The sequence below is a fragment of the Prionailurus bengalensis genome, chromosome A1, assembly GCF_016509475.1.
Source record: "Prionailurus bengalensis isolate Pbe53 chromosome A1, Fcat_Pben_1.1_paternal_pri, whole genome shotgun sequence".
NCBI classification, from domain to species: Eukaryota; Metazoa; Chordata; class Mammalia; order Carnivora; family Felidae; genus Prionailurus; species Prionailurus bengalensis.
This window is the reverse complement of record NC_057343.1, coordinates 760,816-786,392: the sequence shown is the minus strand read 5'-3', so window position 1 is coordinate 786,392 and position 25,577 is coordinate 760,816. Positions and strand designations below refer to the sequence as shown.

The 25,577-nt window shown below is 41.8% G+C and overlaps 1 protein-coding gene across 3 annotated transcripts in view; it reads right to left on the bottom strand.

The window, feature by feature from the left end:
- Nucleotides 1-25,577, bottom strand: part of MPHOSPH8 (M-phase phosphoprotein 8) — a 53,575-nt gene that overhangs the window by 2,898 nt on the left and 25,100 nt on the right. Inside the window, exons 4-12 of one of the 3 annotated variants that reach the window (XM_043574562.1) lie at nucleotides 24,974-25,073; nucleotides 22,924-23,181; nucleotides 15,250-15,375; nucleotides 15,079-15,167; nucleotides 11,240-11,380; nucleotides 10,246-10,332; nucleotides 5,820-5,974; nucleotides 3,209-3,363; nucleotides 47-174 (exon numbers count right to left, since the gene is read on the bottom strand). In XM_043574562.1, the coding sequence (XP_043430497.1) occupies nucleotides 47-174; nucleotides 3,209-3,363; nucleotides 5,820-5,974; nucleotides 10,246-10,332; nucleotides 11,240-11,380; nucleotides 15,079-15,167; nucleotides 15,250-15,375; nucleotides 22,924-23,181; nucleotides 24,974-25,073 (1,239 nt within the window). The other 2 variants (XM_043574569.1, XM_043574577.1) reach the window with 2 other exon arrangements.

Below are 25,577 nucleotides of genomic sequence, written 5' to 3'. Positions count from 1 at the left end.
GATCAGAAGAATGTGCTTTTCAGTAACGAACTACAGAAAATCTTACCAGAAAAACCGGAAGTTGAAATTTATCATTTAACACTACAGCTTGCACACTACACGGTCCACAGAGCCGAGCAATTACTTCTTTACCCAAAAAGTTTGCATGGAAAATAAACAGCAGGATGCCAGAGCCTGAATAAGGGAGATGTAAACACAGATTTTAATACCACTCCTAACATGGCCACCTTTCAGCTCAGAGGGAGACGCACCCCGTACAAGTTGGAAGCGGTCCCCGAAATGCGCCTGGGTGGAGCAGCACCCCACCCGGTGCCCATTCACACCAAATCATCAGTCCTCCAATTTCAAAACTTGGCATTAGAAAAAATTTTTTAAAAGTTTATTTATTTTGCGAGAGAGACAGAGTGAGCAGGTGAGGAGCAGAGACAGAGGGGGAGAGAGAATTCCAAAGGCTCTGTGCCCAACCTGGGGCTCAAACTCATGAAGAACCATGAGCTCATGACCTGAACCGAAAGCAAGAGTCAGATGCTTAACTGAGCCACCCAGGTGTCCCTCCCAGCACTTTTCAAACCACAGATCCCTTTTATTTTCTGTCTAATCCCTACTGAGAACTCATGAATCAAAATTTTAAAAATACGCTTTTCTACATAACAGTTTTTGGTCTAAAAAAGTAGCGGTATTTATAATTTGCAGCTGAATACATATTCATGTCCATGGAATGCAAATGTCCATGGAAGCAAACTTCTGTGGTGGCTGTTTCTGTGTGTGGGTTTGAATGATTGTCCATTTTCTTCCACATGGTATTTGGCTCTTTCCAGATTTTTCGGTTAATACCCAAACTTATTCTAGGCCGGGGGAGGAACATGAGGTTTGAAGCTTTCATTGAATATCCGAACTGTACCACATGACTCATTTCTTTGAACATAAGCCATACTTTCCAGTGTAACAGAAAATAGGCGTTAATGAACTCCATGACCCTTCTCGTAAGCCACTTTCAGGACAAAAAAAACAATGGTCCAGAACAATTATACACTTCATAAAAGAGACCCCAAGGAACCATCTGTCCTGATCCCAGGGAAAGAAGGACACACAGAGCCCCTGGCCCTCTTACCTTTCCTTTCAAGCTGTTTAAGGTCTGACATCCTGGTTTTGCTCTCTAGCTTTAAAATGCACCCCCCCACTCACCTGAGTGCTGAGGTTCAAAAGAAGAGAAGGCCTACAGTCTTTTTCCCGTCAGCTCCACTATCAAAGAGTTGAGTATTTATTACTGACTGCACCGAAAAGGAGGGTGGTGACTCTTCAAAATGGCCTGAATGGGGACACGTGGTCAATAGGGAAAATCCTATCCGAAAATCTTTCATTCAGGTGCTGTTTATTCTGACCAAAAAGAGATCTAAGGGAGGTGTGTTTATTTGCTCTCCTCTGACAAATACTTGAATTTCACAGAAGAAAATGACACAGGGGACTCTAATCAGTTTGCCAGCAGTTGTTTTGCGGTATCGATATAAACATTTTCTCCAGCCAAACTAGGTGTTGAACAATTACAGTCTCCTCAAGAGCCCAACGTCAGTGTTTCTCAGGGCTGAGTGTGCTCCTAAATGGAGACTTCACCAGGGTGTTGACTGAGGGTCAGGTCTGGGCGGGGCCTGAGAGTCTTGCATCTCTCACGAGCTAGCGAGGGGCAGGAAAACCTATCAGGATCTTCCGTCTGAGGACGACAAGGCATCTTTGAGATTTTGGAAACAGAAAATTTCTGTTGGCTGCAGACATTGTGCATGTGCAGAAAAGAGCCCTCAGTAACCCTAAGGCAGTCCTGGTGCTCTGGGGCCCATGAGTTACGCATGCTGGGAGACGCCGGGCTCAACTCACCCATCCCTGCACCCCAACCCCCGACCTGGTGCTCGCCACCCAGCAATGTGAACTAACCGTCTGGACAGTGGAAACCACAAATGATTCTTCAGTGTCCAGGCCACTAAACACAGGTGTTATGAATAGATGTCTTTTCATGGTATGAAATTTTCATGGCTATATTTTAATTAAATTTCCATTAAGGAATCCATACGATTTATTTTATTAATTTAAAAAATTTTTAAGTTATTTATCTTGAGAGAGACCTAGCATGAGTGGGGGAGGGGCAGAGAGAGAGTGAGAGACAATCCTAAGCAGGCTCCGTGCTGTCAGCACAGAGCCCGGCATAATGCTCTAAGTCATGAAACCACGAGATAATGACCTAAGCCAAAACCAGAGTTGGACGCTTAACTGATTGAGCCACGCAGGTGCCCCTGAATACATATTTTTTAAATGGATGTTTTTATTTTTTTAACAGAAAAGGAAAAGCCCAGCTTCCTACTTTCCGGCAGAGATAGTGTTATCTCCATTTAAACATGTGGTGTCCCAGTGTCCCAGAGAAGGCCATGCCATGGTCATGGTCTTGCCTGCAAAGCAGCTGTTAAGCAGAGCCTAGGAAGCAGAACTGAAGTTTCCATCTCTCGGTACTCAACTTTACGATGAGCCAAGACACTGGCTTATTCAGGAGAAACATTCACTCTGGGCTTAGAATCCTGAAGCTAACTAAATTTTAATAAAACTCAATTAAAAAAAAAACCAAACGTATAACTAGGGGTGCGTGGGTGGTTCAGTCGGTTAAGTGCTGACTTGATTTCGGCTCAGGTTATGATCTCACAGTTCATGGGTTCAAGCCCCACATTGGGCTCTGCACTGCCAGACGGGGGCCTGCTTGGGATTCTCTCGCCCTCTCTCTCTGCCCCTCCCCTGCTTGTGCACGCATGCACTCTCTCTCAAAATACATAAACATTAAAAAAAGAAAAAACCAAACAAGTACAATTATTAAGACCCAACTTCCATACTGTGTGTGTGTGTGTGTGTGTGTGTGTGTGTGTGTGAAATGGTTTTATTAAATGGTTTTATTAAAGTACGGGGACAGGACCTGTGGGCAGAAAGAGCTGCCCCAACTTCCGTACTTTTTAAACAAGTGCTAACACAGTGCTCTGTGGGTCCCTCCAGATCACCTAGGATGGTGGGTAGCAACTGGGTTTCTCTCTGCCAGAGTAGCCCTGCTGTTAACCATTTTGCAGAATTATTACACATACTGGGACTCTGTTCAAGTTATGTTCACAGAAAGAGGTCTACACTGTTTAAAAATTAGTTAAAGTGTCCCTTTTCAAACTGAGAGAAAACATAGGCTTACCTTCTGGTATGTTCTGTGGGGGTTTATAATTGAAATCCGTTGAAAAATCTGGCCCCTCACAGAGACGGTGACATGCTATTGGGAAGATCGGTTCTAACAGAGCAAGACGTGACTCGAAGTAGTCCCTTATTGTTTCTTCTGCTACTCTTGAAAGTCTAACAAAAAGGAACAGACTTGTTAATATTGACGTAGAAAATAACCATGAGTCCATTATCATCAAACTGTTCAATACCGGTGAGGCCTTCCCAAATCAACTTAAAAAAAAAAACGTTAACTTCCTACTCATCATTCCCTCTCTGCACTTTTCTTTAGCACTCAGCATCTGACACACTATGTATGTGTCTTACTGTCTGTGCTGTCACATGGAAATTCAGGCTGTAAGAGAGCAAATCTTTCTCCCTCACTGCTGTCTCCATCTTCCCAGTCTTCTGAATAGTTCCTGGTACACGGACAGCACTCAGGACTTATTTGTCTATGAAAATGAGAATTCTATTAATAAATTCAAAAACTGCCACACACACACACACACATGCCTTGTTATAGTACTTAGTTTAGAAAGCAGTCGAATGAACTGAGAAGTGCTAATTCAGAAAATATTTTTAAACGACTCATTTGGTTTGCCCAGGACATTCTGGTTTTAGGAGGAGAAGTCCGGTGTGCTGGATCACAGACACACAAAAATTACCAGCTGGGGAAGGCTTCCGGCAAAGGCCGCCGATGTCGGCAGATTCACCACGCACATGCCCTTTCGTTCTGTTTTTTGTCTCGTCTGAAATTTACCTTACTTGCTGCTTAGGATATTGATACTGGAATTGGAGTAACTATTGTGCAGTCACGAAGATCCGAGTCACACCCTGAGCGTGGCTGGTGGTGGAGGAGGAAGAGAGGGGAAGAGTGGCCATTCCTGCCGAAGGCTGCCTACCCCCAGACTTCCTGTTACATGAACAATAAACACCTTACTTGTGTTACCTACTGTTTGTGAAGTTTCTGTTATGTGTTGCCAAAATAATTAAGTGAAAAAGCTACCGAATGACTTGCATGAACTTTTAATTAGAATAAAATGATTTAGAATTCACTTAAAAAGAGTTGCCTAGGTGGTTCAGCTGGATGAGCATCTAACTCTCGATTCTGGCTCGGGTCATGATACCAGGCTTGTGGAATCAAGCCCAGGGTTGGACTCCGTGCTGAGCATGGAGCCTGCTTAAGATTCTCTCTCTCTTCCCCACTTGTCCTCTCTCTAACAAAGAAAAATAATACTAATAATTCGCTTGAAAAAGAATGATCTTGGAAGGATAAACTGGGGTATATCCAGACAATGCGATACTATTCAGTAAAACAAGAAATGTGCTATCAAGCCATCAGACACGGAGGACGGAGGTGGCTATGTTTTTATAGCGTTATTTACAACAGTCAGATTTTAGAAGCGGCCCAACTCTTGGTCCATCGACTGATGAATAAAGATGTGGAATACATATACAATGTAATGTTATTCAGTCATAAAAAAGAACGATGTCACTTGCAGCCACATGGGTGGAGCTAGAGAGCATTACGCTAAGTGAAGTCAGAGAAAAAGACAAATACCATACGATTTCACTCGTGTGGAACTGAAGAAACAAAACCAAGGAAAAATGAAGACACAAACCAAAAAACACATTCTTAACTACAGAGAACGAAGTGTGGTGGCCAGAGGGGAGGCTGCTAGGGGGAAGGCTGAAACAGGTGACCGGGAAAAAGCATACACTCGTCACGGAGGGGCACCGGGTTTGCTGGGTCACTACACCATCCACCTGAAGCCAGTGTGACCCTGTATGTCAACTATACTGGAGTTCAAACAAACGAGTGAACATTAAAAAAAAAGGCATGGAAGGATCTTCGATGCCTACTACTATGAGAAAGAAGCCATCTGAAGAAGGCAAGCATCAGGATTACAACTGCATGACATTCCGGAAAAAGCAAAACTAGAGAGAAAGTAAAAAGCCGAGTGGTTGCCAGGGGTGAGGGGGTAGGAAGGGATAAGCAGGACAGAGGACGTTCAGGGCAGTGGCACTCTGAATGACACCAATGGTGGGCACATGTCATTACAATGTGTTAAACCCCCAAGCTGCACAACACCAAGGTGAACCCTCAGGTAAACCAGGGGGTTTGGACGAGAACAGTCCATGCAGGTTCACTGGGTTCAGTGGATACACCACTCTGGCGACAGAAGTTGGCGGGGAAGTTGTGCATGTGTGGAAACAGAGGGTATTTAGGAACCTCTGGGCTTTCGGCTCAACTTCACCGTGACTTAAAACTGCTCTAAAAATTATGTCTATTAAAAAGGCAACAACTACAGCTTACGCAGTTTTGAGAAAATGTCCGTAAGCCAAATTACAAGCATAATTAAGGTTTTAAGGAGTTACTCCTAGGCAAGACTGTGTTAAGTTTAAAAGTCTGAGGACCTCAAGGACTTGCGGAAAAACAACTCATATGGCACTTACTAAACGTATGAGCTTTTGAGAACGGAAACCTGGCAGGACTTCCACTCGACAATCTTTTCCCGTTCCACACCTCTAATGATGACGTGTCCAAGACGACTCTGTGACTGAACCATGGCACATTCACGCACACTTACGTCTCTAAATGATTCTTCAGCAAGTCGTACACCAACACGTTGTTACACTGCTTCGCAAAATGCAGGGCACTATTTTGGTGCTTTGACAAAATATTGCAGTCAGCTCCACATTCAATTACAAGTCGTACGATATCAGAATTTCCTCTTTTACAGGCCTATGACAGGAAAAAAGTAGTAATCACTTAACTGCAAAATAAGAGAACTACCCAGCAGTGTTTGTCCCCTTCTCCACACGTGAGCCCAGGTGTTCTTCGAGAAGAGGACAGAAGGTCAGGGCAGGGGAGAACACGGTTATCAGGTCTCACCCACGGTTACAAACTGTGACATCAACGACAGGTGGCATATGCTCCTTTTAGTCCACGAACAGTACCGAAATCTGTGCTATATTCAATCTCCTCCCTGACTCCTGGGGAAACGGGCAAGTCTGAGAAAGGTACTTCTGTCCCAAGACAGAACAAACACCAGGCCTTTCTAAGCTCTGGCGTGCTCCACTCTTCAGACCAAGTCCTGTGCCCTAGCAGCCGATACCTTAGCACCCAGACAAGTGAGATCCTCTTGGGAATCTCTAAGGGAGCTCTCTTAGCATCACAAAGTAATTTCACGATTTTCCTAGAAGCTGCTTTAAAGGAGACTAATTAAGCACAGATACAAATCTGAATCCAGCAAATCTAAGATGGAGCTGGATGCAGTTCAAAGACCATTTCTAGAGTAAAAAGACCTACATCCAGGCTCTCTCCTGTCTCTGTTACTTACCGGCTTTGTGACTTCAAGTAAACCCCTTAATTCTGAGTCTCACTGTTTCCACTTGTCAAGAGGGGATAACGGTACTTCTGCCTCACGACACTGAGGCTGAAATTAAAATAATATATTGTACACAGATATACAATGGAATCCTACTTGGCAATGAGAAAGAATGAAATACGGCCTTTTGTAGCAACGTGGATGGAACTGGAGAGTGTTACGCTAAGTGAAGTCCTACAGAGAAAGATACCGTATGTTTTCACTCTTATGTGGAAGGGGAAGGGGGAAAAAAAAGTTACAGAGAGGGAAGGAGGCAAACCATAAGAGACTCTTAAAAACTGAGAATAAACTGAGGGTTGATGCAGATGGGGGAGGGGAACGTGGCTGATGGGCACTGAGGAGGGCACCTGTTGGGATGAGCACTGGGTGTGGTACGGAAACCAATTTGACAATATGTTTCAATATTAAAATATATATAACATATATTGTACATGGAACAGGGCCAAGCCGGTAAGCTTTCCCACAAGAACAATGCCATCTCGTGTGCTACTGAGCATGCGGGACAGCATTTCTACAGAGCAGGTGTCTAAGCCATGTAATTGCTAGGTCAAAGGGCATGCATCTAGTGACAGATCTGACAAATGCCCTTCAAAAGCATGTAACCCTGTGGTTCTCACTGGGGTGGTTTTGCCCCCAGGGGAATTCAGGCAATTGATGGAGACATTTCTGGTCGTTACACCTGAGGGTGGCTACTATGTCACCTGGTGCAGAGGTCAGGGATGCTGTGACACATCCTACAAGTGATCTGGCCCACAATGTCAGTAGCAGGAAGGGTGAGAGGCCCCTGCTGGGACCAGTCATATGCCCAACATTAGGGGGTGAGAATGTGGTTTCTCCACACCCTCACATTCTGGTAATGATCAAGTTTATACATTATTTCTGAGATGAAAGGTTTTTTATTTTGTTTTAAACATTTCTGAAAATCTTTCCCCAGGTTTATTTCTTCTAATTCTCACATTCAATAAAACCAATTTAATATACTAAATCTAAGTAAAGCTTAAACAATAGGTGCCCCCCAAAACCCAACACAAACAAAAACCAAAGCAAACCAAAAAAATAAAAAACAAAATTAAATACATTTATAGGCAGTCTAATTTAGACAACAGTTTATTACGTATGCTTAAGCTCCTCTCTGGGAAGAAACAAGAAACCATCCCTCGACCTCTTCCCCTCTGGGCACTGCCTTCCTCCTTTTCAGACCAACTCCTAAGTGCCAGCTACATCCAGCATCCACCTTCCCAGCCCCTGCAATCCCACATCCCTCAAACCCAATACAAACTCTGCCCAGATGAGGGCGCCAACACCCTCTGCAGTGCTAACCCCCAAGGGCAATTTCTCCCTTTCTCCCAACTTCTCAGCCCATTGTTCTTTGGCATCTCTCCCCCACAGATGCTTCGGGCCAGCTCACTCAGGATACCTCTCCCTCCTGATCTTCCTCTTCCCCTGGTCTTTCCTATATGGCTGCCTTCTCTGACCGTTCTTTCCCTTCCAAATCTCAGTGGTGACCCAACTCTCAGCCTAGGGCTGTAATCATGTTGTCTACACAGATGAACCCGAATCTGAATATACAGCCCACACCCTTCTCCTGAGCGAAAGATCACAATGTGAAACATCTGAGCATTTTCAGCTCAAATGCAACCCCACTCCCGTTGTATACTGTCTGTGTTCCCTAAATTAGCAAACAGGATTACAAGCATAGCCGTCAATTACCAAGTCCCATGAATTCTACCTCTTTAAAACACTGGTCTACCCACTTCTATCTCCACTGTCACTACCTGGGTACAGACTATTATTTCACTTAATTTAAAAAATGTCCCCTATATGTCTGCTAACTCTTGGTCTTTTATCCAATTCCTTCCCCCTACTGACCTAGGGGGACATTAAAAACAGTCACCTTTCTTCTGATTATGTTTCTCCAGCTTAGTGGCTCCTGAACGCTCTCAGGATTAGGTCATCCTAATTCCTGTGTCTGCGCTCACTGCCCTGTGTGCACCTCCACACGCCTGACTACTCGAGTATCTGCTGTGCAGCATGTATACGGTGATTTCGCAGTAAGACAAAGTTTTAATTCATGCTTTGGGGTGCCACCTCTGCTCTAAACATATGGCAACAGGAACACATAAAGGAAAATTAAAATTCGAAAGTAGGGCTCCTGAACAAAATAAGCATTTCCGCGAACCAGAAGTGAAACAGCAGCACAAGGAGTGAGTTCGGCCGAGGGGACAGGTGATGCTGGCCTTGAGAGTACAAAGATTCAAGACCACACTGAGGCCCAGGCCCAGTGGTAACTTGAGCCTGTACCTGTGCTCTCACTGACTCAGGAAATGCAGCTGAAACTCAGTATGGCCAAGAAACACCTACTCGGATTAAGAGCTTGCACCAACCTGTATCTAGGAAGGGGGCAGTAAGACAGAGCCTCCCTCCGTGCAGGGAACTAACACGCGGTGTGATGTCAGGACCTGTTATGTCTTAACAGCATCTTAGGCCAGGAATTTAGAACTGCCACAGGAACATTCTAGACTGGGCTAGGCCCCAGGAGAGGCAAATACAAAACTGTTGTAAACAGAGAGGGGCAATTAAAGGGGAGATATGTAGGAAGCTTTAGCAACCTTCCATTCAAAACAATCATCAAACCACAACTGCAAACACACTCGAAGAAATCTGATTCCACTCACGTAAAACCATAATGTAAGCACACCGTGCTCTTTCCCACTCCCAGGTGTCAGTACACATCTTACTCCAGTTTCCGCTCACACAGCTCATCCCTGTCAGCTTATGTATCATTCTGCGGGATGCAGCTCAGCCACCCATCACATCCACCGTGTCTCACCTCTTTTAAAAAGAAAAAAAAAATTTTTTTTAATCTTTATGTATTTATTAAAAAAAATTTTTTTTAAAACATTTATTCATCTTTGAGAGACAGAAAGAGGGAGACACAGAATCCGAAGCAGGCTCCAGGCTCTGAGCTGTCAGCACAGAGCCCAATGTGGGGCTTGAAACGAACCGTGAGATCATGACCTGAGCCGAAGTTGGAGGCTCAACCGACTGAGCCACCCAGGTACCCCTAATCTTTATTTTTGAGAGGAGAGAGAGAGAGAGAAAGAGATAGAACAGGAGCTGGGAGGAACAGGGAGAGAGGGAGACACAGAATCTGAGGCAGGCTCCAGGCTCCGAGCTGTCAGCACAGAGCCCAACACGGGGCTCAAACTCACAAACCATGAGTTCATGACCTGACCTGAAGTCAGATGCTTAACCGACTGAGCCACTCAGGTGCTCCTTACCTCTTTTTTTTTAAAGCAATCTAAACCCAACGTGGGGCTCAAACTGATGACCCCTGAGATCAAGAGTCATATGCTCTACTGACTGAGCCAGCCAGAAGCCCTGCCCTGTCCGGCCCTGAATCCAGACTGCTATGCCTGGTACCAACTTTCATGTAATTCCAGAGCTCTCTGTGCTTATTCCTATTACATTACTGTTCACACCAGCTTTTAACTGCTTCTTTGCTAAACGGTTTCTCTTACACATCTGTGTCCTGTTCCCCATCCTATTCTCGGCCCCCAGCAGACTGCCTGGCAGAGGCATCTGTGAAGAGCGAGGGAGTAGGTGACCCGTGTGAAGTATTTACCTTCATTAGAGCAGTCTCACCGTTACTCTGCTGGACATTTACAAAAGCTCCTGCTTCCAAAAGAATAGCCACTGTAGTTAGGAAGTTCTATTAAAAAAAAAAAAAAAAGCAAATTTAATTCCCAAAATTCTTTAGAAGATATTTTTGATGATTTGAAATTTTTAGCCATCAGGAAAAATACTGAGATTCTATCCCAAGCAGGTTGGTGAACACGGTTCTTCACTGTGCCCTCCTGCTCAGGCTCCACACAAGCCACATGCCCTTTGCCAGCAACTTCGATCTCAAGTGGAACCACTGGTTTCAACCTATGAATCTCTGTGTATTAATCTTTTAAAAAGATAATATGTGGCAATATTTTCATTAAATTCTTAACCAAAAGGAACATTTAATTTCAACTGGAAAAGATTTTTAATTTTTTTAAATGTTTATTTATCTCTGAGACAGACACCGTGAGTGGGGGAGGGGCAGAGAGAGAGGGAGACACAGAATCTGAAGCAGGCTCCAGGCTCCAAGCTGTCAGCACAGAGCTGGACGTGGGACACTTAACTGACTCAGCCACCCAGGTGCCCCTCAACCGGAAAAGATTTTTAAAAGATCTAACATTGAAACCAGTATTAGTACCTTAACCAGAGGTCCTTTTACTTTTTCTTTTTTTAAAGTAAACTCTGTGCCCAACATGGGGCTTGAACTCATGACCCCGAGATCAAGACTCGCATGCTCTACCAACTGAGCCAGCCAGGAGCCCCCAGGGTCCTTTTTCAATATAAATCACTTCTCACTACATAAATCACATTTTGAAAATTCAATTACAAAGTAAAGCTACTAATTAACAAAAATCTATTCATGACAAGTCTGAGATGAACTGAAATATGAGACTCTAAAGCTTTGTGACTATATGAGAGTTACATTTCAGGACAGGACAGAAACAGACCGTCCTAGTCCACAGGTAGGAATTCCTACAGACTAAGAAACTGAGAGCTCTTGAGTTCCCAACCTTCTCGGCTGCGTGAATGAGGGCGGTGGTCCCATTCTTCTGTCTGCCATTCACCTTAGCCCCTTTCCTGATGAGGAGCCTCAGCAGGTCGTCTTGCCCTCCGGCTGCGGCGAGCATCACCAGTGTCATCCCGCTTGAATCCTTCATTGGTTTTGTTGAGGAAAAGACATGTCAATGTCTATCAGAAAAATTCCAGAACTAAGTCTCTTCACCTAGGATGTTTCAACGTGAAATCGCTAAAGTATACTGATTTAAGCATCTACCTAAGTCTTTCACTAAAATATCCTTATTTTTATTTAAGTTTATTTATTTTTTAATAATTAATCTCTACACCCAATGTGGGGCTTGAACTCACAACACTGAGATCAAGAGTTGCACCGCACCGTCTTCTGACTGAGCCAGGCAGGTGCCCCTCACTAAAATATCCTTGTTATAATCAGAAACTAATAACCTTCACAATTTCTTTAAATGTCATAAAAATTTTACAACTTCCAGGTATTAATGTTCTAAAGGCCCGTCAACATTCTGCACGACATACTGATGAATAGTGCATCTTGATGCTATAAAAATGGCAAAGGTACTTATTTATTTATCGCATTTCGGACATTTCAGGTCCGAAAGCCTCCTTGTGTCCTAGGTAAAACAGGTGAAACTCACATTCGTGATAGTTGCTTAGCTGGCCAAAGATCTGAGGCTAGAAATGACCACTAGAAGTGACCTAAGTCCAAGGGTAACTGAATGCTGTCTGGATTAGACAAATGGCCTCTACAAAAGCTAACTGTTGGGAAATGACAGTTTGATTGCTCAGGGGATGAAGAAGAAAATTCAGAAGCAGGAAACAGGACACTGATATGATTGGTTTCTAAGAGGCTATGACAATCTAGACAAATTAAAATACTTTATAAAAAAAATTTTAGGGGCGCCTGGGTGGCGCAGTCGGTTAAGCGTCCGACTTCAGCCAGGTCACGATCTCGCGGTCCGTGAGTTCGAGCCCCGCGTCGGGCTCTGGGCTGATGGCTCAGAGCCTGGAGCCTGCTTCGGATTCTGTGTCTCCCTCTCTCTCTGCCCCTCCCCCGTTCATGCTCTGTCTCTCTCTGTCCCAAAAATAAATAAAAACGTTGAAAAAAAAAATTAAAAAAAAAAAAAAAAAATTTAATGTTTATTTATTTTTGACAGAGAGAGAGAGACAGAGAGGGGAGACAGAGCACAAGTTGCGGAGGGGAAGAGAGAGAGGGAGACACAGAATCCGAAGCAGGCTCCAGGCTCTGAGCTGTCAGCACAGAGACTGACACGGGCCTCGAACCCACAAACGCGAGATCACGACCTGAGCCGAAGTTGGATGCTTAACTGACTGAGCCACCAAGGCACCCCTAAAATACTTTAAAAAGAGATAAAATTACATAAAGTTGACAAAAAATAAAAAGCCAAAACATTTCCAATCATTTGAAACAAACACATGGGAAAATCAAGCCATTTATTAAATGCCATTTGATAAAACCAAGTTCTAACAAGGTGAGTTAATTTGGCTACAATCTGAAAGTTTAGCAGAATTCACCTGCATGAGCAATCTGAACACAAATATAAGAAAAATTAACTGAAATAAGGTAGTGCACTTCCTCTCATCTGCAAATTACCTTATTACCACAAAACATATTAGAGGGAAAAAACCTTTTTTCTAACTTAGTAAAGTTCCCTGTAGCTGCTAGGCTTTTTATTAATGAAGACCAAGCTACATAAGAATGAAAGCAGGGAAAAAAGCACCAGATAAAACCCAACATCCATCCCTGATAAGAACTTCAACAGATAGACAAAAGGAAGTCTACTGTCCACTAGAAACCAACAACAGCACAACAGAAAAAGGATCTTCATGCAGCCTCAGGGGAAAGCCACCCTCAGACGAGAGACAGAACAGGATCGCCTCCATCAGAACTCTTCTGCAAAATGTCACCAAGTTTACAAGACCAGAAAAAGAAATATTACTGTGCACGAAGGAAACAAAACAGTTACTTTTCAGCAGATGATAATATTCTCTACCCAGAGAATAATTTAAAAGTTATTAAAGTAAGAGAATTTCAAAGTGACCAGAGACCACACACACACAGAGATCAACAGCCTCACTGAACACCTGTAATAACATGTTAGAAGACAAAATATGGGAGGAAAAAGATCCTAATGATCACACTAAGATAATTTAAAAATTATCAAATATGTAGGAAAGCATCTAAACTAAATGTGCAAGAATCGTATGAAGGAAAAAACTCATAAAACCGCTTTAGGAATAAATGAAGAGCTGAATGAATGTAGAGTTATCACGTTCTTATTTGGAGGACTCAAATATAAAAAATGTCAATTCTCAGCCAAGTTTATCTATAGAGTTCATACAATTAAAAAAATGCTTTTAATGTTTAATTATTCATTTTGAGAGAGAACGCACACACACAAGCAAGGGAGGGGCACAGAGAAGGAGAGACAGAATCCCAAGCAGGCTCGGCACCATCAGAGCAGAGCCCAATGCGGGGCTCAACCTCACAAACCACATCATGACCTGAGCTGAGATCAAGAGTTGGATGCCTGACTGCACCACCCAGGTGCCCCAGATTTCATGCAATTTTAATCAAAATCCCAATAATTTTTTTGAACCATAATCTCTGAAGATTAAACCTAAAAATCCACCACGAGAGCATGAAAACTAAAGAAGAAAATATAAAAATCTCTTGTAAGTAAGACAAGACACCCAAAAGCCATAAAGGAAAGGACTGACAGATGTGACTATCTAAAAATAAAAATCCTCTGGGGCGCCTGGGTGGCTCAGTCGGTTAAGCGTCCGACTTCAGCTCAGGTCATGACCTCACAGTTTTTGAGTTTGAGCCCCATGTCGGGCTCTGTGCTGACAGCTCAGAGCCTGGAGCCTGCTTTGGATTCTGTGTCTCCCTCTCTCTGCCCCTCCCCTGCTCACGCTCTGTCTCTCTCTCAAATGAATAAACATTAAAAAATAATAATAATAAAAGAAAAAATAAAAATAAAAATTCTCCAGGCTTAAAAGACTCAGACACAAGGAGTCATTTTATGCCCTCAAGCAGCAGAGGTTCAACCACAGACAGAACCACAAACAAAACCAGACAGGTCACAGCTGAACCAAATGGTCACTGTAGGGGTTGGAATTACAAGGTCTATAATTTTCTACATTATACATTTCTACTGTGCTTTCAGTTTATAAAGTGAACATTACTTTTATAACATTTTATTTTAGAGAGAGAGAGCACGAGCCAGGGAGAGGGATATGGGGTGGGGAGGGGGAAGAGAGCATCTTTCTATTTTTTTTGAGAGAGAGACAGAGAGACAGAGACAGACAGAGACAGAGTGAGCACGAATGATATAGGGAGAGAGAATCTTAAGCAAGCTCTATGCCCAGTGCAGAGCCCGACTCAGGGCTCGATCTCATGACCTGGAGCTGAACAAGAGTCAGATGCTCAACTGACTGAGTCACCAGGCACCCCTACTTTTATAATTAAAAAAAATTTTTTTTAAATGTTTTTGAGAGAGAGAGAGAGAGAGAGAGAGAGAGCGAGCGTGCGAGCAAGCAGGGGAGGGGCAAAGAGAGAGACACACACAGAATCTGGAGCAGGCTCCAGGCTCTGAGCTGTCAGCACAGCTCAAAGCGGGGGCCTGAATTTATGAACCGCGAGATCACAATCTGAGCCGAAGTTGGTGCTTAACCGACTGAGCCACCCAGCACCCCCTTACTTTTATAATTTTTAAAATATGAAAAGTAAAACTGAATTATGTGAAAAGCGCTACTTTCCATCTTTATTTCACGAGATTTTACTAAGATGTGTTACCTCTTGGTCCAGGTTATAGTCTTCATTTGAATTAAGTGCAACCTTCACAGCAATGTAATCCCCATTTTTCACAGCATCCCTCAATAAATCTACAATGAAAGAATTAAGATAAATTAGGCTTCACACATCTAGATTCATGAAAAGAATCTCCAAAATTCCCACACTACTCACTACTCGGAATTGCATCTGCTGTAGTAAAACTCTCATCTTCCCCATCAAGATGCTTTTGAAAATCTTCTAATTTCATCCACTCCAACTTCAAGTCCATGCCCAAACTCAAAATCTGTTGTCTGCCATCTGGAACACAGAAGAGGCTTATTAATACACTTTTTTTCCCCTGTAACAATGCCATTTTCTTAAGTTTGTAGTGTCTTTTGAAAAATGTTTTAACGTTTTATTTTGGAGACAGAGACAGAGTGTGAGCAGGGGAGGGGCAGAGAGAGGGAGACACAGAATCTGAAGGAGGCTCCAGGCTCTGCGCTGTCAGCACGGAGCCTGATGCAGGACTCGAACTCACGAGCCACGTGTGAGATCATGACCTGAGCCGAAGTCAGATTCTTAACCAACTGAGCCATCCAGGAACCCCAAATCTCTTAACATTTCTATCTTTGGCCATTCTTCTTGGATACATATTTCCTCCAATCATTTATGTAGGTAAAGCCATTCTAAATGTGTAAACCAAACTTGTATGTAAATAAAAGCCACTGATCCTTCAGACTCAGCTCCAAACTCTCCTCCTGAAAGCCCTCTGTGCTCCCTCCTACCCATAAAGCAAGTGCTGGTTTCCTCCCTCATCTGTCTGACCCAGGGGCTCGTTAACATTAGGAAAGGACGTGTTGATCCACTATCGGCCATGCAACAAATAAGATTTGAACATAACTCATTAGGGAGTAATTCAAAACAACTGTGCTATTTTTTAAAGTTTTTTAGTAAAAGAATTTTTAATATTTATTTTTGAGAGAGACAGTGCGAGCGGGGGAGAGGGAGAGAGAGAGGGAGACACAGAATCGGAAGCAGGCACCATGTTCCAGGCTCCGAGCTATCAGCACAGAGCCCAACGCTGGGCTCGAACTCATGAACTACGAGATCATGACCTGAGCCGAAGTCAAATGCTTAACCAACTGAGCCACTCAGGGCTCCAAAAAACAACCGTGCTATTTTAGAAAGTAAAAAGCATAAATATTTTATGGTCAGAGTTAAAATATTTTCACCTAAAACCAATTCCTCAAATTTTACAAATGTTAGGCAGTTAATCTTGCCATCGAGATGAAGTTTGTAAAAGACATGCAAGTAAATGAAGGAAATTCTTCCAAAGCTCTTGATTCAAGCCGAGCTCTTGATTTGCACCTCCAAGAGCATTCCACTGTAGCAACAGCACAACCTTAGGAGCTGCACATCCTGGATTTTCTACATCCCAGCTCCACATGTCAGCTGCGTGGCTCTGAGTAAGTCACACCAAGTTGCCTTACCTCACTTTCTCAATAGCAGTAGTAATAGTAAAAGCAGCTACCGTTCAGTAAGAATTATCACATTTAATCCATGCACAATAACCTGTAAGGGGATACATGTTACAGGTAAGGTGAAGAGGTTCTGGATCTGCTCAGACACACATCAGTAAGCCAAGAGCCATATTCGTACTGTGACATATCTGAGCCCACAGCTGGACCTCCTCACTCTAGCACGGCACCATGGTACCACGAAAAAGATCCGGGAAGCAGGACACATGAGGGTTTATATCAGCTGAGAGAATATGGCCTAATTTACAGGACTCTTACAAAGTAACAAGAAAAGGTTATGCTTCAGCTCAGATTTTGGTCTCTCACATAGCAAACTGGTTCAAAATCCTATGTTCATTCCTACCAAGTACTGGATCTTGATTCAGCATCTGGTAATTTTAACTTTTTCTCTTTATTTTTAATAAACTTTATCAGTTTTAATTTAAAATTTTATTTTTAATAACGCTAAGGAACGTGTTAGGAGGTGAACATCAGTGAACACAGCACTACCTTGAGCACAGAACCATGCCAGGACCTAAACACGCCCACCTGGTACCCACCCCCCCCACCGCCCTCCTCCAACAGTGATGTTAAGGATCCATAATTTGAATGTCATTCTCTTTCATTCTTTTAAAAATGGTTTTGCCATCGGGGCACCTGCGTGGCTCAGTCAGTTGAGTGTCTGACTTTAGCTCGGGTCATGATCTCACGGTTCATGGGTTCAAGCCTGGCGTTGGGCTCTGTGCTGACAGCTTGAGCTGGGAGCCTGCTTTGGATTCTGTGTCTCCTCTCTCTGCCCCTCCCCTGCTCATGCTCTGCCTCACTATGTCTCTCAAAAAAGAATGAATGTAAAAAAAAAAAATTTTAAGAAAGAAATATATGCAGAACTGTAGGTAATTTTTATATATTGGCCTTATATCCAATCACCTGTTAAACATTTAACATTTCTAAAAATTTGTGGATTCTTTTGAGTTTTCTACATATATGATAACATCTGATAATGAACAGCTTTTTGGGGGAAGGGAGAGGGGAGGCCTCCTTCCCAAAGGCTTGTATCTTTTGTTTTTCACTCTCTCACTGTACTGGGTAGACCTTAGAATAATGTGGAATAAAAGCAGTGACAGATGTTTGCCAAAAGTTTAACGTTCTTGAGAAAGCTCCCTTTTAATTTTTAATTTACATCCAAGTTAGTTAGCATATAGTATAATAATTATTTCAGAAGTAGATACCAGTGATTCATCCCCTACATGTAATACCCAGTGCTCATCCCAACAAGTGTCTTCCTTAATGCCTTACCCATTTAGCCCATCCCCCCTCATAGCCCCTCCAGCAACACTTGGTTGTTCTCTGTATTTAAGAGTCTTTTATGTTTTGTCCTCCTCCTTGTTTTTATATTATTTTTGCTTCCCTTCCCTTATGTTCATCTGGTTTGTATCTTAAAAGTCCTCATATGAGTGAAGTCATATGATATTTGTCTTATTCTGACTTATTTCACTTTGCATAATACCCTCTAGTTCTAGCCACATAGTTGCAAATGGCAAGATTTCATTCTTTTTGATTGCTGAGTAATACTCCATTGTATGTATATATGTGTGTATATATACATATATATACACACACACACATATATACATGTATACACACACGTATAAACATGTATACACCCCCTCCCCACATATATATGTCACATCTTTATCTGTTCATCTGTCGATGGACATCTAGGCTCTGTCCATACTTTGGCTATTGTCGATAGTGCTGCTATAAACACTGGGGTGCATGTGCCCCTATGAAACAGCACACCTGTATCCCTTGGATATACACCTAGTAGTGCAATTGCTGAGTCGTAGGGTAGTTTTAACTTTTTAAGGAAGCTTCATACTGTTTTCCATAGTGGCTGCACCAGTTTGCATTCCCACCAGCAGTGCAAAACAGATCCTCTTTCTCCGCATCCTTGCCAACATCTTTTGTTGCCGGAGTTGTTAATGTTAGCCATTCTGAGAGGGCTGAGGTGGTATCTCATTGTGGTTTTGATTTTATTTCCCTGATGATGAGTGATGTTGAGCATTTTTTTTCATGTGTCTGTTAGCCATCTGGATGTCTTCTTTGGAAAAGTGTTCATTCATGTCTTTGGTTCATTTCTTGACTGGATTATTTGGTTTTTGGATGTTGAGTTTGACACGTCCTTTATAGATTCTGGATACTAACCCTTTATCTGATATGTCATTTGCAAATATCTTCTCCATTCCATCAGTTGCCTTTTAGTTTTACTGATTGTTATCTTCACCGTGCAGAAGCTTTTTATCTTGATGAGGTCCCAATCGTTCATTTTTGCTTTTGTTTCCCTTGCCTCTGGAGACGTGTTGAAAAAGAACTTGCTGTGGCTGAAAATCCTAGAGGATTTTGATGGATTCCTGTCTTAACGTTTAGGTCTTTCATCCATTTTGAGCTTATTTTTGTGTATGGTGTAAGAAAGTGGTCCAGGTTCATTTTTCTGCATGTCGCTGTCCAGTTTTCCTGACACCAATTGCTGAAGAGACTGTCTTTATTCCACTGGATATTCTTTCCTACTTTGTCAAAGATTAGTTGGCCATATGTTTGTGGGTCCATTTCTGGGTTCTCCATTCTGTTCCATCGATCTGAGTGCTTTTGTGCCAGTACCATACTGTTTTGATGATTACAGGCTTGTAACACATTATTATATTATAAATGCCAGCCCAGCCCCAGGAATGTTCATCGAACCACACTGTTGCAGAGGCCTGGAGACTGTGGCCAGGTGGCAGCCTGCCCCAGAAAAAGTTCACATGATCGCGTGGCACCAGTGTTTCAGGGATTAGGGTCTATAACAACACACATCTGGCACCAGGCTTCACCCCCCTCTTAACATCCGTGTTCCAACACCAGCAAACGTGGCTGTTCTCCAGGGTTTGCTGAGACCTTTGCCTGTTGGGGCGAGGCCACACAGCCTCTACCAAATGTCCTCTCGGCAGGGGAACCACTGCCTCTCCCTGTGTGGCCTAAGGACCCTGAGGACCTTGCTCTCTGCTCCTGAGGATGCACCCTTCCCACCAGAACTCTGCGGAGTTTCAGACTCTATACTCCCCTGTTCATAGAGTCTTAACCCTATCCAAACTCTCTTCCTTTCTCTTTTCTTCCTTTCTTGGGAATTCCCTTATGGGTATTTCTACTCTCTTTTTCTCTCCAGCTTCTTTCAAGGGGAGTGCTTTTCCCGTACTCTCCCTACTTTCTCTGTCCTCTCTCTGCAAGCAAAAACAGATCCCTACCCCTCTGCGGCTCCTCTCTACCCCAGTTCACCTCTCTGCACTGTGTACCTGCTGAGTTCTGCGGTTCAAGTTGTGCAGATTGTTGTGTTAATCCTCAGATCAATTTTCTAGGCGTGAAAGAGGGTTTAGTGTTGATCTGGCTGCATTTCAGGGACGAGAGATGCAAAAAACTTCCATGCTGCTCCACTATCTTGACCGTTCCCCGAGAAAGCTCCCTTTTATTAATTTGTTAGGTTTTGTTTTTTAGAAATTGAGGATGTTTCTGAATCAATTTCTCCTTTACTCACTGAATTCCTAAGGACTGCTAACTATTAGGTTATGTTATATTATAATAGGTTATGTTCTTACATACAGCTAGATTCAATTGCCTAACATTTTGTTTGGGATACTTACATCTGAGTTCATGAGTAAGCTTGACCTGTCACTTTCCTTTCTTACAAAGTTTCTTTCTCATTATGGTTCTGAAAGTATAATGGGCCCAAGGAACAAGTTAGCATTCTTTATTTTAGGAAGACTTTTTTATAATTTTGGTAAGCTCTTGTATTGAAACTATCTGTGCCTGGTGTTAAATTTAAAAAAAAAAAATTTTTTTTTTTTTACATTTATTTACTTTTGAGAGAGAGAGCAAGCAGGGGAGGGGCAGGAGACACAATCCAAAGCCTGCTCCAGGCTCCAAGCAAGCTGTCAGCACAGAGCCTGATGCTGGGCTTGAATCCATGAACCATGAGACCAGGACCTGAGCCAAAGTCGGACGCTCAACCAACTGAGCCACCCAGGCGCCCTGTAGTGTTAAATTTTTAAGGCTATTTTAAATTACGATTTCACATTCTTTTTTTTTTTTTTTTTAACATTTATTCATTTTTGAGAGACAGAGACAGAACACAAGCAAGGGTGGGGCAGAGAGAGAGAGAGAGAGAGAGAGAGAGACATTCAGACAGGCAGACAGACTTCAAAGCAGGGTCCAAGCTCTGAAGCTGTCAGCACAGAGCCCCATGTGGGGCGTGAACTCACAAACCACAAGATCATGGCCTAAGCTGAAGTCAGATGCCTAACCGACTGAGCCACCCACATGCCCCTCACATTCTTTAATAGCTGTAAAACTACTCAATTTTTGTATTTCTTTTTGGGTCAGTTTTGTTAAACTATATTCTCCCAGGAATTTTCCCATTTCACTCTATTTTCAAATCTATTGGTAAAAAACTGCTCACAGAATTATCTTTTTAATCTGTACACAATCTACAATCATGTCTCTTTTCTCACTGGAAATATTGTTTGTTTATGCATTCTCTTTTCAATTTTCATTCTTTAGTCAACATTGGTAGAAGCTTGTCTATTCTATTAGTCTTTTCAGTGAACCAACCTATGGCTTTACTGATGTTCCCTACTGTTGGAAGGAGGTCATTGAGAGGATATGACTTTGGGTTGACACAAGCAATGAGAGGCTTTTCTTCAGAAGGTTCCACCCACCATTTTCATACTAGGAGCTATTTCAAGGACATAGCCTTGAGAGTTTAAGGTGTTGTTGAGACTATCTGGACTAAGTATGTGACTGAATCCAGTTAAAGCCTCTATATAAACTTTTAAGATTCACAGGGAGGGGTGCATGTGTGTGTGTTGTGTGTGTGCACATGCACAGACTGATCTACTCGACTTGTGGCAAACGAAGGCAAGTCTCATATGTAAAGTCCCTTGCTTATTAAATCTGCCACCTATCAATCTGGAGTGGCCGGCCTCTTTCGTTGGTTACTTCCTGTACTCCCCAGACAGGCTGGATTCAGATTTCACCCAGGGAAGTCTGGAGTTTGCAAACCAACACCTACTATCTGTTCTTTATTGTTTAATATCCCAACAGCAAAGCCACTATTTGGCATGTGCCCTGTGGGCAACCTCTTTCGTCCCCTTTGTCTACTCCTCCTAGAAGGTGTCCCAATTTCCTGTAAGCTCAGCAATGTATCAGAAAGTATGTTTTACATAGTATTCAGAATCCAGCTGTATTGCAGTATGAGAGTCACCCAGACTATCTAGCCTGCCATACATCTGGAAATATTTTATTTTTATTTTTATTTTTGAGAGAAAGAGCAAGAACATGCAAAGGGCAGAAGAAGAGAGAGAATCTTAAGCAAGATCCATGCTAATCGCGGAGCCTGACGTAAGGCTCAATCCCATGACCCTGGGATCATGACCTGAGGCTGAAATCAAGAGTTGGTGGCTCATATGACTGAGCCACCCAGGTGCCCGCTGAAATACTTAAAAAATTCTCTTTGGGGTGCCTGGGTGGCTCAGTCGGTTAAGCAGCTGACTTCAGCTCAGGTAATGATCTCCTGGTTCGTGAGTTCGAGCATTTTGTTGGGCTCTGTGCTAACAGCTTGGAGCTGGAACCTGATTCGATTCTCTCTCTCTGCCCCTCCCCCACTTGCATTCTTTCTCTCTCTCAAAAACAAAGAAACATTAAAAAACAATTTTTTTTAATTCTCTTCAATTGTTTCTCAAGATTTACAAATAATAGAGTTTTACCAGGTTAATCTCTTTTGTTTATTGTGTCCTAGTTTTATATACGTGTGTGTGTGTGTGTCTGTGTGTGTATACACACGCTCTTCCCCACAGCTACTGTACTCTGAATTCTATCCATGATTCTCCCTCCTTGGCAGCCAATTCCAACATCCCCAGGATAGCATTTATAATATAATTTTATTTTAGCAAGTGTTATTGCAAAGTTAAAAGGGTAGAATACAAATAAGTCTGTATTTGATAATTTTCTGAAAGAAATCTAATGAGATATACAATCAGACTGCTTGGTAAGAGTAGGTAATGTAGAAAACCAAAAATCTTTATAATTTCTAAATGTGCTAAAAGCAAAGTATAGGAACTCAGAAAATACTTGTTTAATCAATTTAGAAGTCACAGAATGACTTAAGTCTTCAAGATAAAAATGTGTTTCTTTGGAAGGGTCAATAAAATCGACTTCATTACTTCCTGATCAGAATTATACTGGGAGAGAGGAGTTAGAAAAGTGAAATATGGTACATTATCCTGAAAAAATACTGCAAAGTAATTACAAACATACTTACCAGAATTCTCATCTGCTTGGCTCATACTATCCAGAACCTCTTGATCACCTTCTGCAGCTATATAAGCCCAAGTATCAGTTTCATCTCTTGTATTTCTCCTTTCTTTAAGTAACTGCTTGTTTTCCTTGGTTTTGTGATCTTCTGTGATTTTATAATCTAGTGGTATTTCTTCTCTTTTCCGATTAGTCTCAGGAAAATCATTTTTTTCTTCTGGAGTTAATTTAAATAAATCAAATGCATTTCTGATTTCCTTAAATGCTAGTGAAAAAATAAAATTGAGAATAAATATGACTCACAAATTTCTGTTGTAATCAAAAGAAAATCTAGGTATTAAAGAAATAGTAAGAATTTGAAATTTTTACTAGTATCTGTCTTGGTTATAAAGCATGATCAGATTTACTATCAAAGCTGTGAACTTGTTTCAACTGGCCTTTCTACTGCCTGCTCAATATTTAGAAAGGTGTCTAAAGTGAATGGCTGTTAAACTAGGTGTTCGGAACTACTGCCTGTTTTGACAAAGGCTTACTGAAGATAGTGAGCCTCACAACAATCCTAGTCTCAGGACACCACTGTCCTTCTGCTAAAACAACTGCCTACAACTGTATCCCAAAGTTAACCTTGCATGAAAATGGCTCTTGGTGGAAGGAGAGTGGGGGAAACTGAAGGGTGCCAGCACACTGACCATGCACCCGGTAAAATTATACCTGATGTCTGTAAAAATCTACTTAGCTTTTAACTAAACATAAAAGTGGAAAGAAGATGGGGTGCCTGTGTGGCTCAGTCAGCTAAGCCCCCGGCTTCGGCTCAGGTCATGATCTCACGGTTCATCATTTCAAGCCCCACATCGGGCTCTATGCTGACAGCTCAGAGCCTGGAGCCTGCTTTGGATTCTGTGTCTGCCTCTCTGTCTGCCCCTCCCCTGCTTGCACTCTGTCTGTCTCTCTCTCTCTCAACAATAAATAAACATAAAAAAATTAAAAAAACAAAGTGGAAAGAAGAGTGGCAAAACAACAGATATGACATAATAACCCCCCAAAAGGGCAGAATAGAAAACAACTAGGAAGAATTCCATTATAAACTCAGGGTACAAGACAGATAGATTTTATCAGCAGGGATGCTGAAAATTGGCCTCCTAGTGAGTACCATTATAAAAGGAGTGAACAGCAGTTTAAGAGTACATATTCCAAGTGTATGTGAGGAAGAAAAAAATTAGTTCCAACTGTACTATATTTTGAATCCCTAATCTCAACTCTGAAGAATGATACATGCTTAAAATATGGTACTTTGAATAGATACCCCTAAGTTATAACTACTTTATGCAAAATCCATCAAAACAAGTGGTCCTTCCCAGCTTCCTATAATACTCTAACTTACTTCTAAGTCCCAACCCAAGCTGTAACCAAAATCTAATTTGAATATTACCTCAGCCATATACAGACTTGGGTGGGTTGGGGGGGGGGGGAGGACAAGAAATTACCTATCTTTTAGAATCACTGCTTCATGAGAACATGTGTTCCAAGTACTTTTGGTACATGAACTAAAATATCCAGTGGGGTTTATTTAAATGCTATAATGGTGAATGCTTTATAAAGTACCTGATTCTAGTACTGACATGTCATGGATTCTCAATTATGGTGTATCTTGATGTGATACAAAATTTAAATTCAGTATCATATTTATATAAATGACTCAGCGCTTAAATACAATTAACATATTAACAGTGGTTTGTCTCATTTAGCATCCATTGTAAGAGACCTTTACTTTTCCACCACAACGGATTTATAATGTACTAGATCAAGTACTAGTGTACTCTATCAAAAGGAGAAACAAAAGTGAACAGAAGAGAAAAAAATTACAGAAATATGAACTGTCATATAACAAAGTAACTGTTTAAACAAAAGTAGCATAAAGTTCTAAATTCTCCAGTGAATGAAATTTTCTAGTTCTGTGACACTGCAGGTTAGAAAAGAGAGACTGTCTTCACAGCAAATTAAATTTTTGTATAAAAGACTGCAATGGTAAAAGGTAAAATGTTAGTATTGACACTCACTCTTTAATCCCTTTGGCTCTTTACGACCTTTTTCTTCCTTGTCCAAATCCTGCCTTTTCTGGTATTTTTCTTTGGGTTCATTTTTTTTAATCTCTTTCTCCTAAAAGAGACATATGTAAGATCCAAAACAAGGACAGAGAAGGAACTGATACTATATATCTGAAAATTGGAAAACGCAGGTTCCTGGCATCAGTGACTGTCTTTTGGGTACTATGGCACATGACCACGGATTATTATATCCTTTTGAATGTCAACTGCTTCTTCAATCAAGATTATCCCTCAACTCTGATGATTTATAAAAATATCAAATTCAAAACTCAACACCTCACTCTTATTTTTTTTAATTATTAAAAATAAAGAAAATTCCAAAAAATCTTCCTACACTCCTACTAACCAAACAGGACTATTTTTATTTCTCCACATTCTCCCCTCTGATCATTGTAAATTTGCATAATTTTGTTGTTTAAAAGTTCATTTTCCTTTATTTACATCTCATAGATATTTTTACATGACTGGTTTCATATTTACAACTTTCCTCACTGTAACATTTTAGAACCTTTTCTATTTTTGCTACATTGACCTCATAATTAGTATTTTAATGGAC